Raw genomic sequence first — 12,247 nt, 5'->3', positions numbered from 1 at the left:
CTCTGCTGCCACCTCTTTCTTCTTTGAAGTCTCTGTCTTTGTTCTCCCCGTGGGGAGACATCAAGTGTGCCCTAGATCCTTGGTTCCACCTCTTCCCTTCCTTCTCCTCCACCTCTTCTTCTATGTTACATTGCTATATTCTAATGTTTGGACATCAAATCTTAGGGGAGTTCTTTCTCTGATGCTCACTATTCCACCATCTTCCTGGAAGTCTGCATGTTACTTTACTGTTAAACATCTCCAAAACCTGTAGGTGGTCTGCACTCGTGAGTGCTCTTTCCCTGCAGGTCTTTAGTGGCTGGAGTCAAAGTGACAGTTATTGGTGATCTGTCAACTTGACTGGAGGGAGAACCACAGGGCAGATTGGTAAAGTCTAGATGTATCTGTCCTACGCAGGCTCTTCTTAAACCCACTCTGAAAATATTTGTCTGTCTATATCTGTAGTACACTTAAGAAACTCGCAGATGAAGGATTGACATTGTCTAGCAAGCTCAAATTTCATAATGGCACATTTATCAGTTTTTCCTCTTACACATGACAGAAGAGAAAGGCCAACTAAAATTTTGTTTGCACCCTTAGTTAGCACAAGTAAGGCACAAGCATAAATCATCCCTTTGATAGCTCTGCCCTTGTGTTAAAGGCTGCTTTAGCCCAAACTCCTGGAGTGTCTGCTTTTGTTGAGAAGGTAGTCTGACAAGCCAAGGGGTTCCAAAACCAACTCCCAGAGTAGGAAAGAAAAGAAAAAACCTCTTTTAACTTAGACTTTCTTCCCAGCAAAACTTTCTTAGGAGATCTAGAGGATTCTGTTTTCTCCTATTCCTGGCCCCATAAATATATCAAGACTTATCTGAAGAGGGAGTCTGTCTTACTAGCAGAGAGAAAAAAGTCAAAAACTGTAGCTCAACTCCTAATGGAGGTTTAAGAGAGGATTCTAACAGTGTTGTCTAGAGTCACTCTGGAATAGAGGATATCAGAAATCACTGAGTGAGTTCTCACTCACTGAGGAGTGCATATGGGAAAATAGACAAGTGTAGATTTCTTTGCTGACTACACAGTTCGGGTATCAGGACCCAGCTTTCATTGAGGAACCTTTGGATGTCCACCTGGGAGTTACCCCACCCTTGTCCCCTCAGTTGTTCTGTCAGCTTTCACTGGTTCCACATGACCAGCTGCCTGTGTGGCCAACACAGCACCTCTGGTTAATCCCCGACTGAGGCCAGCGCTCGGCTTTGAGAGTAGAAGCTGCTCTGGATAGTTAGCTCACTGGCAGAGTAACTGTGTCTCAGATACAATCTGTCTTACAGCATTTTACAGATTCAGAGTTTTGGTTAGTATCAAAGTCTACTTACCTTCCCCCAGAACTGCAATCTGAAATAAGACAGTAAACCATCTATCAAATGAGTCAAATAAGGAACATAATTAAACTCAGCAATTAGTGAATCTTAACGCAGCTTAAAAACAGGAATACAAGTCCCTGCCTGCAGAAATAAAATGTTCCATCAGAGAGACAGAGAAACATAACCTCTCTATGCTCTCAATTTAAATCTATCACCATTTTGACAAAAAGTCAAGATATAAGCAACTGACAAACTAGAGGATGACAATTTCATTTACCTAAATAAGTCACAATCCAGAATGGAGTTGAAATATTTAGGGGTGCCGTGAAACGAAAGCAAACTCTTACATCTTTCCAGAGATCTTGGTGGGATCTCCAAGATGATACAGGGGGAAAATATATTACCTGCTGGATGTCAGTTACGTCGAGTTTATGTAATTGAAATTGAAGAGTGAATTCTGAGGAACAATAGAGGTTAAGAGTAGAAAAGTTTATTGGAGAATAAGAATAATTCCTGGGAGACAGAAAGGGTCCTGAATGGGTTCCCCCATTCACTTTGTTCTGCTGTACTGTAAGCACCCAAGTTTAAGCCATCAGCTCTCTTGTTGATACTCTATGAAGTAGTCCTTGTCAGATTGCCAGATGCCTGCTTTTTCCAGAAGGCTAGAGGGCTATGGTAATATACAAGTGTGATCATTTTACTCTCTTGCTTGAATCTCTTTAATGTCTTCCCATTACACTGGAAAGAGACCTGAAAAGTCTAGCTGCTCCCCAACCTAGCTTCACCCTCACCTTTTATTTCCAATATTACTTCTCTAGGTGCTGACACCTCATTTCTCTGATCTTTCCAGATAAGTTAAGTATATCCTCTACATACTCTTTCCAGGCTGCTGTACTATTTCTTCTGACATGACTGTTCTTTATGCTTCTTCTTTGCTAGCTTTCTTTTTTCCTTCATACTTCATGATAAATGTTTTTTTTTTTTTTCAGGGAAATGTCATTTCCTTAGTTCATAAACTAAAGTCTGTTTTATATTTACTTGTTCTATAATTTGTAACATATCTGTGAATAAGTTGTTTAACTTAGCTGTTGTATCCCTGTACTTAGCTGACCTAGAAAATAAAGGATTAATAAATATTCATATAAATGAACATTTTTGTATCAGTACATATCCATAGACTTGTTGCTTAGTGAAGGCAATCACTTCCTTTCTTTGATCTCCATTATTTTTCTAATATCTGACATTCACACAGACAAGTATTTGTAAAATGACTGATAGTTCTATAATTTAATGCCTTTTCCCATTAGACTGGAAAGGGATTGTGCCTATCTTGTGTTCCCATCTCAGTGCTAAATACAATGCTTGACATGTTTTCTCTGGTAATGAATTTCTTTTAAAAAAATTAGTATCTACTTTTGGATTTGTATATTTAGCCCATTCACAAATGTAGTTGCTAGTAAGATTGAATTTATTTCTGACCCTGATTTTGTATTGCTAATTTCTTTGCTTTATTTTTGCTTTTTGCTTTCTGACTTGTTTCATTGTTTTCAGTGAGTTGCCTGATGTCAAATTATTTTTCCTTTCATATACTGTTTCTTAATGCTTAAAGGCTTTTAGGATTTTGTTTTTAATCTTAATTTTGGAGTGTCATAATTTTGGAATGTCATAATTTTATGCCTAGATTTTGTTTGGGTCTCTATTTACTGTAGCTCTTCAGCTGTGAGAAATTTGTTTCTATTTCTTTGAGATGTTCTTTCTATTATTTCTACTATCTTTCTAGAATTTCTGTTAACTGGAGTTGAAGACATTTGGATTTATCTTTAGTGTCTATTATTTTTTTTTAATTTAAGGAGAAAAAGAAAAAAACAGAAAAAGGGTACAAGTAATACAAAATTTAAAAAATAAACAGTAAGAAATCACTAGTTAATAGTTTATATATTCGCATCTTAGAAACAGTTGTTCAAGTTACATTATTGAAGCATATAAAGTGGACTTTCAAACAGTGAGAGTACAAACAGTTTTGTTCAATGATCCAAAAAACACTCAGTAATATGGTTATCTATCTTATACACTTAAACATATATGCAGTTATAACCTTTAGAGCACTTTCTTTTCTTTTCTTTTCTTTTGTACAATGACAATTACACATTTTGGGTTTTATTACTCCCACAGTTCTTATTACTTTTTTTGAAGAGAGTAAAACCAAATGCGACATATCAGAACAGAGTCAGTCAAATCAAAAGGATGGACATAATAGATAATGTAAAGACAAAATACTAGGTGATCAACAATGGTTACCATACTGCTTCTTGCTATTTTAAGAAGAATTGGCAGTTATAATAAAATTGAACTAAACAGTAAAGAATAAAACCAAAGCATTGGAGACATTACAGGATTTTAAAAGAAAATAATAGTCAACTGGAATGGGCATCATAATGATTCTTATTGTCTTCACAGTTATGCCTGTTCTTTCGAACTTGGTACTATCAAGCAAAGCAGAATAGTGGACAATCAGTCAAAACAAGATGGTGAGGGCAATACAGGATTTCAAATCAAGTTAATAGGAAATCAAAGTAGGTTACTATAATGCATCCTGCTATTTTTTATTTATTTTTCCCTTAATTAAAACATTAAAAAAGTAAATAATTTTTAAAAAAAAGGAGATTGAGATAAAAGAGGGTGTAACAACAGAACAGTGCCGGTCAAATCACAACCACTTGAGCAAAATAGTGTTTCACCACAAGATACCCTGACATAAAAATAGTTACCATAGTGTCTTTCCCTGAAATCCCTGAGTACAACTTCGTACACTGTAGCACAAAACACACCAAGACACTATAAAACCATTCAAGAGAATGACATCATTACAGGGTATTTAGGACCAATTAACAGAAAATGAACAATGGTCTCCATATGAACTCCTTGTCTATAAAATTTTTTGCTTATATTATCATATATAATAAAATCCAATAAGATACAACCTTTTAAGACCGATAAGACAGAAGAATACAAGTTTGATGGGACTTCAAAACAAGAGGATATTAAATCAGCACTAGCTACTATGATGTCCCGTCCTGTCCAAAACAGCTGTTCCTACCTTCCGATCTTCTCTGCCTCATTTCTGTTGAGCTCTTTTTCTGTCGTTTGTTGTCAGTTTGTCTTCTTCATTTTGTTTTCTGCTCCATTCATTGTGGCCTCTCTGCCACTATTTCTGGAATCTTGGTATTTTCCTTTTTTAGACTATCCTGCAGTATTCTCTGTAGAGTTGAATTAGTGGTTGCAAATTCCCCAAGTTCCTCTTTATCCTGGAAGCACCTTGTTTTTCCATCAATTTCTAGGGACAGTTGTGCAGGATATATCAATTTTGGCTGGAGGTTATCTTTCAAAGCTTGAATTATTTCCCCCCACACTCTTCATGATTTGATGGTTTGTGCCAAGAAGTCTGCTGTAATTCTGATGGGTGTTCCCTTGTAAGTGATCTGTTTCTTGTGTCTGACGGCTTTTAATATTCTGTTCTTATATTGGATTTCTGGAATTTTGATTATTACATGCCTGGGTGTAGCTCTGTTTGGGTTGTAGGTGGCTGGAGTCCTGTATGCCTCATATATCTGAGTATCTTTACCATTTGCTAAATTAGGGAAATTCTCTTGGATTATTTCTGTGAATAGCTTTTGTAGTCCATTTGTTTGTGTCCCCATTTCTTATGTTCTTAATTCTTAAATTATAGATCCTCTTATCATCTTTTAGCTTTTGTATTGTTGCTGTTTGTTTTTTTGTTATTTTTAAGAAGTTTTTCATTTCATGCTCCCATATTACAAATCTGCCCTCTAGTTCAGATAATCTATCCTTAGTTTCTTTCAAGCTGTTATGCCAGTTTTCGATAGAGTTTTTAGTTTCCTGGTAATCTCTTTGAACCTGCTTCATGTATTCTATGCTTTCTCTATTTTCTCCATCAAACAATTCTCCCCTTTTTTTCTGTTCTTCCATTCCACCATCTGTTTTTTCTTGGGTGGTGCTTAGCATTTCTCTAACTATTCTGCTTACATCTTGCTTCAGGTCATTAATAACTTCATTCCTGAACTCATCTATGAGGCTCTGGAGATAGTGCTTTATGTCTATTGGTGCCATGTCTGCTATTGCATGTTTCTCAGGATTGGGGGCCGAGGACCCTTTCTTGTTGCTCCCTCTTCCTATATTCTTTGTTCATTATATATAAGCGTATATAGGAGGCCCAGCTTCCTTCCCTGTGGGCCATAGTCTGTTTGAATTGCACCAGCTAGGTGTTCCCGCCACCACAGCAGCACCAGGGAGACACAGACGTGGGCAGTCTATGCAGGGCCCGCCTCTCCAGGTCAGCCTACCAAAGGCTTCACCGCTGGGGTGCACTTCCAGGCACTGGGACCTGGGTTGGGCTAGCCTACTGGATCTCAGCTAGCGGTGTCTCACAGGCCAGGCACTCCCCACCAGTCCCGCTTGAGAGGGGGATATGTGACTGAAGTCACTACAGCATCTTGTTCTGGGAAGTCTACCCGGTCCTAGTATGTCCTCCGCTGAAGCTTCCTTCTTTATGGAAGGGTCCCGATCCACTCACTCACCACAGGTCAATGCAGGGCACCCGGCCAGCCCTGCTCCCAACTCCATTCAAAGCTTCCCACTCTCAGAGCCTTCACACCTCTCTCCCCGCTGTGCCGACCGGGACACAACAGTAGCTGCAGGAAACTCAGATCGCAGTTTGCAGTGGCGCAAGGTCCGGCTTTCCTGCTGAGACCTTATCTGTTCCTGGTGTATCACCGGGATTGCGTTTCTAGTTGGTTTCTCTTAATTTAGATTGTCCCTGGGTTGGCAAAGAATATCCCCCCTTGCCTAGGACTTCCTGCCTGGCATGATTCCTGGATTTCAAGTGCGGTTTCTCAGAGAGCCTCTGAGGCTGCTGCTATCTATCCACCATGTTCTTCCAGACTCCCAAGTGTCTATTATTTTTATGCTTTATTCTTAGAAAAATGCCTTTGTTTAGGTTTTAACTGATCATTCTTTATTTTTGTTTTTGTTTTTTGCTTGTTTCTGGTTGGTTGGTTTTTGAAAATAAGGTCTTGCTTTGTAGCCTAGTCTGTCCTGGAACCCATGACCCTTCTGCCTTGACCTCCCAACCATAGTATTAGGCGTATACTGCCACAATTGAATACTTTTTTGCCATTTTTATTCTGTTGTTTAATATCGTCTATACTTCCTTCTATACTGTTTAAATTTTTATTTCCACAGTCTGTAGTAGAGACTTTCTCTGCATACAAATGCTCTCTGACTTGCAATGATTTGACTTAAAACAGTTTGACTTAGGATTCTGCAAGAGTTTCAGCTTTTCAGTTGAAAAATGTGCTTGTGATTTTGAATTCTGATTTATTTTCCCAGTCTAGTGATACAGTACAATAACCTGTGGTGATGCTGGGCAGTGGTGGTGATCTATATCTCCATCCAGCCATACCATCACAAGGGTAAACAACTGATTCAAGGAGCACTGTGCTGTTAGCGTTCAGTAGATTTGTTGCATGTAGTGCAGCTCTTGATGAAGAAAGCAGAAATCAATATATAAAAATTGAGGTCAGGTGAAGCCTCTTCTCCTGATGGGAGAAAAGAACTGCCCAGCACCTGCAGCATGTTTGTTTATTCAGTTAGCATTTGAATAAGTTTGGGCAGAATTTAAGGGGAGAGTAGAATCCCTGTTTAAATATGTCCTCTGTAATATATAGAGAGGGAAAAAAAAACAGATCATCTTAGACTCTTAATACAGATGTGGCTATCTCCTAATATTAATATGGTAAGGATTTTGCATAATATTGTGTATATCAGTGAATTTATTCATCCTTCCTCTATATGATATCAGAGAACCACAAAGTTTTTATTATGTGTCATTTTTGTAGCATATATTGAAAACCTAATTTTAGTACTTTTTTTCTATCAGGTTACAGCTGATTCAACCATTCTAAAAGTTCTTCAGTCCAACCTTCAGCATGTGCTGCTCTATGAAAATCCCATTCTTCAAGAGAAAGCTTTGACTTGTATTCCAGTCAAAGAACTAAAAAGGAAATCACAAGAAAAGTTATCCAGAGCTAGAAAATTGGATAAAGGTAGCAGCTTTACATCATTGCTAAACAAATACTAAAGTAGTGCCTTTTGCCATGTATATTGTAAATATATGACATTTCTATGTGGATTCTTAAAATTATATTAGATGTATTTTAATAGTATATTAGATACATTTTCTACAATTTTTTGTGTTGTGCTAAAATATATATATGAGGAAATTTACTGTCCTAACGATTTTTAAGTGTACAGTTCAGTACTGTTTAATTTAAAAAAAAAATTTTTTTTTTTTGAAGGAGGGTCTTGTTATAATACAGGCTGGCCTCAAACTCATAGCAATCTTCCTGCCTGGTTCTCCTGAGTGCTGGGATTACAGGCAGTTTGCTACCATGCCCAGTAATAGTGTTAAATGTTCATAATGCCGTATAACCATCACTGTCATCCAGCTCCATAACTATTTTTATCTTTTAAAACGGAAACTCTATCTTTTCCACCACCCTCCAGTTTGTGCCACCTGCCATTCTACTTTCTGTTTCTATGATTTTCACTACCAAAGTAATCTTGTGTAAATGTGGAATCATACAGCATTTGTATTTTTATAATGCACTGATTTCATTTATAATTTTCCTCTTGATTCATTCATGCTATAACTTACAGTAGAATGTTCTTTCATTTTCATTTTAAGGATGATTATGTGTTTATACTATGTTTTGCTTCTCCGGTCATCTGTGGATGAACACTTGGGTTGCTTGTATTTCTTGGAATTCTTATACTGTTTTACATGGTAGCTACCATCTTACATTTCTGTCAGCAATGCACAAAGATTTTACTTCATATCCTCATCAGCACTTACTGTATCTGTTTTATATAATAGCCAGGGATGAGATGGTATCTCTTTGTAGTTTTGATTTACTTTTCCCTAATTGAGTATCTTTTCATGTACTTATTGGCCATTTGTATACCTTCTTTGAACAAATGTCTGTTCTAAGCATTCTCATGTGAAACTTTTATGTTTTTTCTGAATGTGTTTTCATTTTAATCATTGATAGGTAAATATTTTTAGGTTAAGTAATGTAGCCCATGAAATATGTGATGGAATTGTTAATGTGAAGTAGTGAAATTTAATATGAATCTTACAGAAATGATTTCCAGTTAATCCATGATTAAGCCATTATTTTATTTTTACTAAAAGTAGACATTATGTATTTATTGAGTAAATTAGAAAAAAAAAGTAGATTTGAAAGCCAACTGTCTGTAAACTCAGTGCTATTATTCACTATGTTTGACCGAATAAGTATTTCCATGCCTCAGTTTCTTCATTTGAAAAGGGGTTACAAGGAGAATAATTACATAAAAGACACAGAATTATAATATTATTTTATGATGGCCACCCAAAGTTAAATACCAGAAGGTTCAGGAAATCTATCCACAACGCTAAAGACCCAGAACATTCACCTAAAGGTCTGGATCTCACATCACTGTCCTGCATGAGTCCAGCTGAAGACCTAGAGCCCGTGACAATACCACCACAAGTCCAACTGGAGGTCTAGAGCCTACATCAAGGAGTCATGCCAGTCTGTTTCACGGATCTGTACTGGAAGGGCCCAAAGGTCAGCAGTGGAAGCTAGAAAGTTTATGCCAGCAGGATGCAGGAGCTGAGCCAGTAGGTTGAGGGTTCTACATTAGAGCCAAGAAATGACGCTCAAAATAAAGCCCTGAAGAGTACCACAGCCATCCTTAGCAACAATGAGGTTCCGAGGTCCTCCGAACTATAAGAACAATCAGGTAAATACCAGGAAGCCAGCATGACAAGCTTCTCCTTGAAATTATACAGCACACATCTTCCCCTCTAGAGACAGGAAGCAATGCTCAATGTGAGGACCAGGGCTCCCCCAAAGTGAACCGCAGCGATTCTCAGTGACAAAGTCCCAAGCCCCTCCAGTGATAACAGCTGAGTTCCTCTCAGGGAAGCCAGCATGACAAGCTCCTCCAGGAGAACCAACAGCTCAACACAGCAACACTTAGGAAAACCCACAATGCCTCACTCTTCTTCTCGATGTCTCCTTTTATGCTGGCAACTTTCCTCCGGTGAGCCATCTGTGCTCAGCACCATGACAGTTTAATTCAGCTGGTGTTAAGTTGACTACCTGTTTTTAATCCATAACAGAAAATAAGAATAATAATTTTAAGAAATAAGTTAGGACATTATTAACAGCTTAGAGAAATGTCTGACATATTCATCATCCAACAATTGTTATTAGTTTAATGATCTTAGAATTTAAGTTTCAATTATAGTATTTTTGAGTTTTTATGTAATTTAATTTACTCAAAGTTTTTATTTTGAGTTTGTATCCCTTAAGTCATACTTAATACTATGTTTTCTAGATTATTATTTAATTTGATGGGGGGATGATTGCCCTGATTTGCAGTATACATTTTTAGCTAATATAGCATGCCTTCAAAAACACCATAGTGATTTGTGTAGAGTGCAAGTAACTTAACAGAATTATCTCAGTTCTTCTCTGTTATCCCTTGCAACCCTACTGTCCTTCATTCATTTAGCCATATATTGTGACTGTTACCACACATTGGTGTTGTTTTTATAGTTATTTTTGATTAAATATAAGAAAAATAAAGGATTTTATTTTACCTTCATTTATTCCTTCTCTGATGTACTTTATTTTCTCCTGTAGGCCTAATTTTCTTTTTTTTTTTTTTTCTTTTTTCTTTTTCCTTAAATCCATTTATTTCAAATAGAAAAAAACTAAAACAAAATTTTAAAACATATCAGTCATGGGCAACAATAGTATATACATTGTACATTGTCCTCCCCAATATAGATTTTCCAACCTATATTGTTTTTCTTTTCCCTGAAGAAATTCTTGCAATATTTCTTTCAGGTCTGCTGATGGTGAAGTCTCCTCAGTTTTTGTTTGCCTAAAAAAGTGTTTATTTCTCTCTCACTTTTGAAGGATAATATCACCAGCATGTAGAATTCTAGGTTGGTGGGAGGGTTTTTTTCTTTGAATACTTTAAATATTTCACTCCATTTGCAGTTTTTCTCATGATAAATCTGTATTTTCTGTATTCTTCATTCAAAGTCTTTGTGTTTGTGTGTGTCTTTACACAGCAGTCTTGTATCAATATGTGGTCATGAAGGCCCTGTTCAGCTTCAAATCACTGTGATCCTTTATGTGATATCCTATATAAATGTCTACTTACCAGGTATTTACTGGTTGCATCCTGCATTTGAATCATTGTGCTAGGCTGCACAGGGGAAAGACAGTGAGTAATACATCCCTCTCTTGAATAGCAGTTGAACAGGATTTGAGACAGGGCCCCACAAATATGATATATGAAGTGCAGTTTTAAATACATCTTGCCAAATGCTCAATGAACAATAATCTACCAAAAGGATCCAAAGTTAGGTGAGCAGCATGGTTATCTTAATGTATTTGTCTGTCCTCACCCTGGGAATGGTGTTGTCAGTGTATTAAAATACTTCATATCTGTTACCCAAGATGTCAAGTCTATGTCCCATAAAATCTGCTGATGGTCTCTACTGACATTTGCTCCAGCATTTTTCCCCTCTAGATATAAAGAAAATATACTTTTTTTTTGTTTTGTAAAATTTGGAAAATAAGGTGAAGATAAACCAAACCTCATGAAATAACTTCATCACAGGAATATGACTTTGTGTATATGTTAATGAATACACATACACATTTTCTCTTTCAAACTCAAGTACTTTTAATTGAAATAAAGAATGAACTTATTGTCTAGTATTGGCTAGTATTGGGCAAAAACAAATAAAAGATTGGACTTTTCTTTTAACATCAGAAAGGACAAACAGAAGAGGGACCAGGAATCTCCTCGTGAACAACATCCATAGAGACCATGTGAAGTCTGCAGAGCAGTGCGAATGTGGTTTGGCTGTGTAAGGGGAGTGTACGGGTGCTGGAGCTGCACATGTCAGAGGCTTTAGTGTCCTTTGCTGTTCTTGTTCTCTAGTATTCTCGTCCCTTGGATGGCAGTATGCGTCCTTTGCATCTCTTATGTAATGGACACTAGGTGAAGATGAGATCATGTCTTAGTTGGCACTGGTTTCAAGCAGATCAGTATACACTGGGTTTATCTTCAGTTTTTTTTTTTTTCCAAAAGGAATTAAAGGTAAAAAGAAATAACTCTATTTCTTTTTTTTCTTTTTTTTTTTTTTTTTTTTTTTGTCTTTTTCCTTTTTATTGGTACCGGGGATTGAACTCATGACTGCCTGCTTACAAGGCAGGCGCTTATGCTGCTGAGCTAAATCCCCAGCCCCAATAACTCTATTTCTTACAAAGATTGAAATAGAGTATAAGGACCATATCTTATGAAAGCAAGCAAGAAAGCACATATCTCACCCAGATGGCTACGTTTATGCTATTGTTATTTATTGCTGTTGTACATTAAACATATAGCAAAAGTGATGTATGCCCTGTTCATCAGAACAGAGGTAAAATGACTTCTTAGGGAAGTCCAGTCTTGAATACCTTACTTCAGCAGGATTATCTGTTGAAGCAAATCAAAACTGTGGTTAAGGAAGATCTGTCAGTAATAGCTATAAATTGAGCAAAACTCAAGAATATGGGGAGAGAATTGAAACATGGTAATACACTTTATATAAGAAGATGAACAGGTATTGGAATTTTAAGGGAGAAAGAAAAGTTGGTTTAGTAATAGAATTTGTGGTGCTTGCATTTGATGTGACAGAGTTGTGTATCTATACGGAAGATTTTGAAGATAACTGGCTAATTTTGAATCCAGTTTACTAGAAACTTAAAGGACTCAGCAGA

At 36.9% G+C, this 12,247-nt stretch overlaps 1 protein-coding gene across 4 annotated transcripts in view; it reads left to right on the top strand.

Annotated features, from left to right (window-relative positions):
- Ngly1 (N-glycanase 1) overlaps positions 1–12,247 on the top strand; it is a 73,037-nt gene that overhangs the window by 26,828 nt on the left and 33,962 nt on the right. For all 4 annotated transcript variants that reach the window (XM_063257041.1, XM_003479996.5, XM_063257042.1 and 1 more), the window contains one exon: positions 7,294–7,459. In XM_063257041.1, coding sequence (XP_063113111.1) covers positions 7,294–7,459 — 166 coding nt within the window. The remainder of the gene's footprint in view (positions 1–7,293; positions 7,460–12,247) is intronic.

Source organism: Cavia porcellus, unplaced genomic scaffold (genome assembly GCF_034190915.1).
Source record: "Cavia porcellus strain 051 isolate PalLab524CR breed Dunkin Hartley unplaced genomic scaffold, mCavPor4.1 scaffold_10, whole genome shotgun sequence".
NCBI lineage: Eukaryota > Metazoa > Chordata > Mammalia > Rodentia > Caviidae > Cavia > Cavia porcellus.
This window is presented reverse-complemented; position numbering and strand designations above follow the sequence as displayed.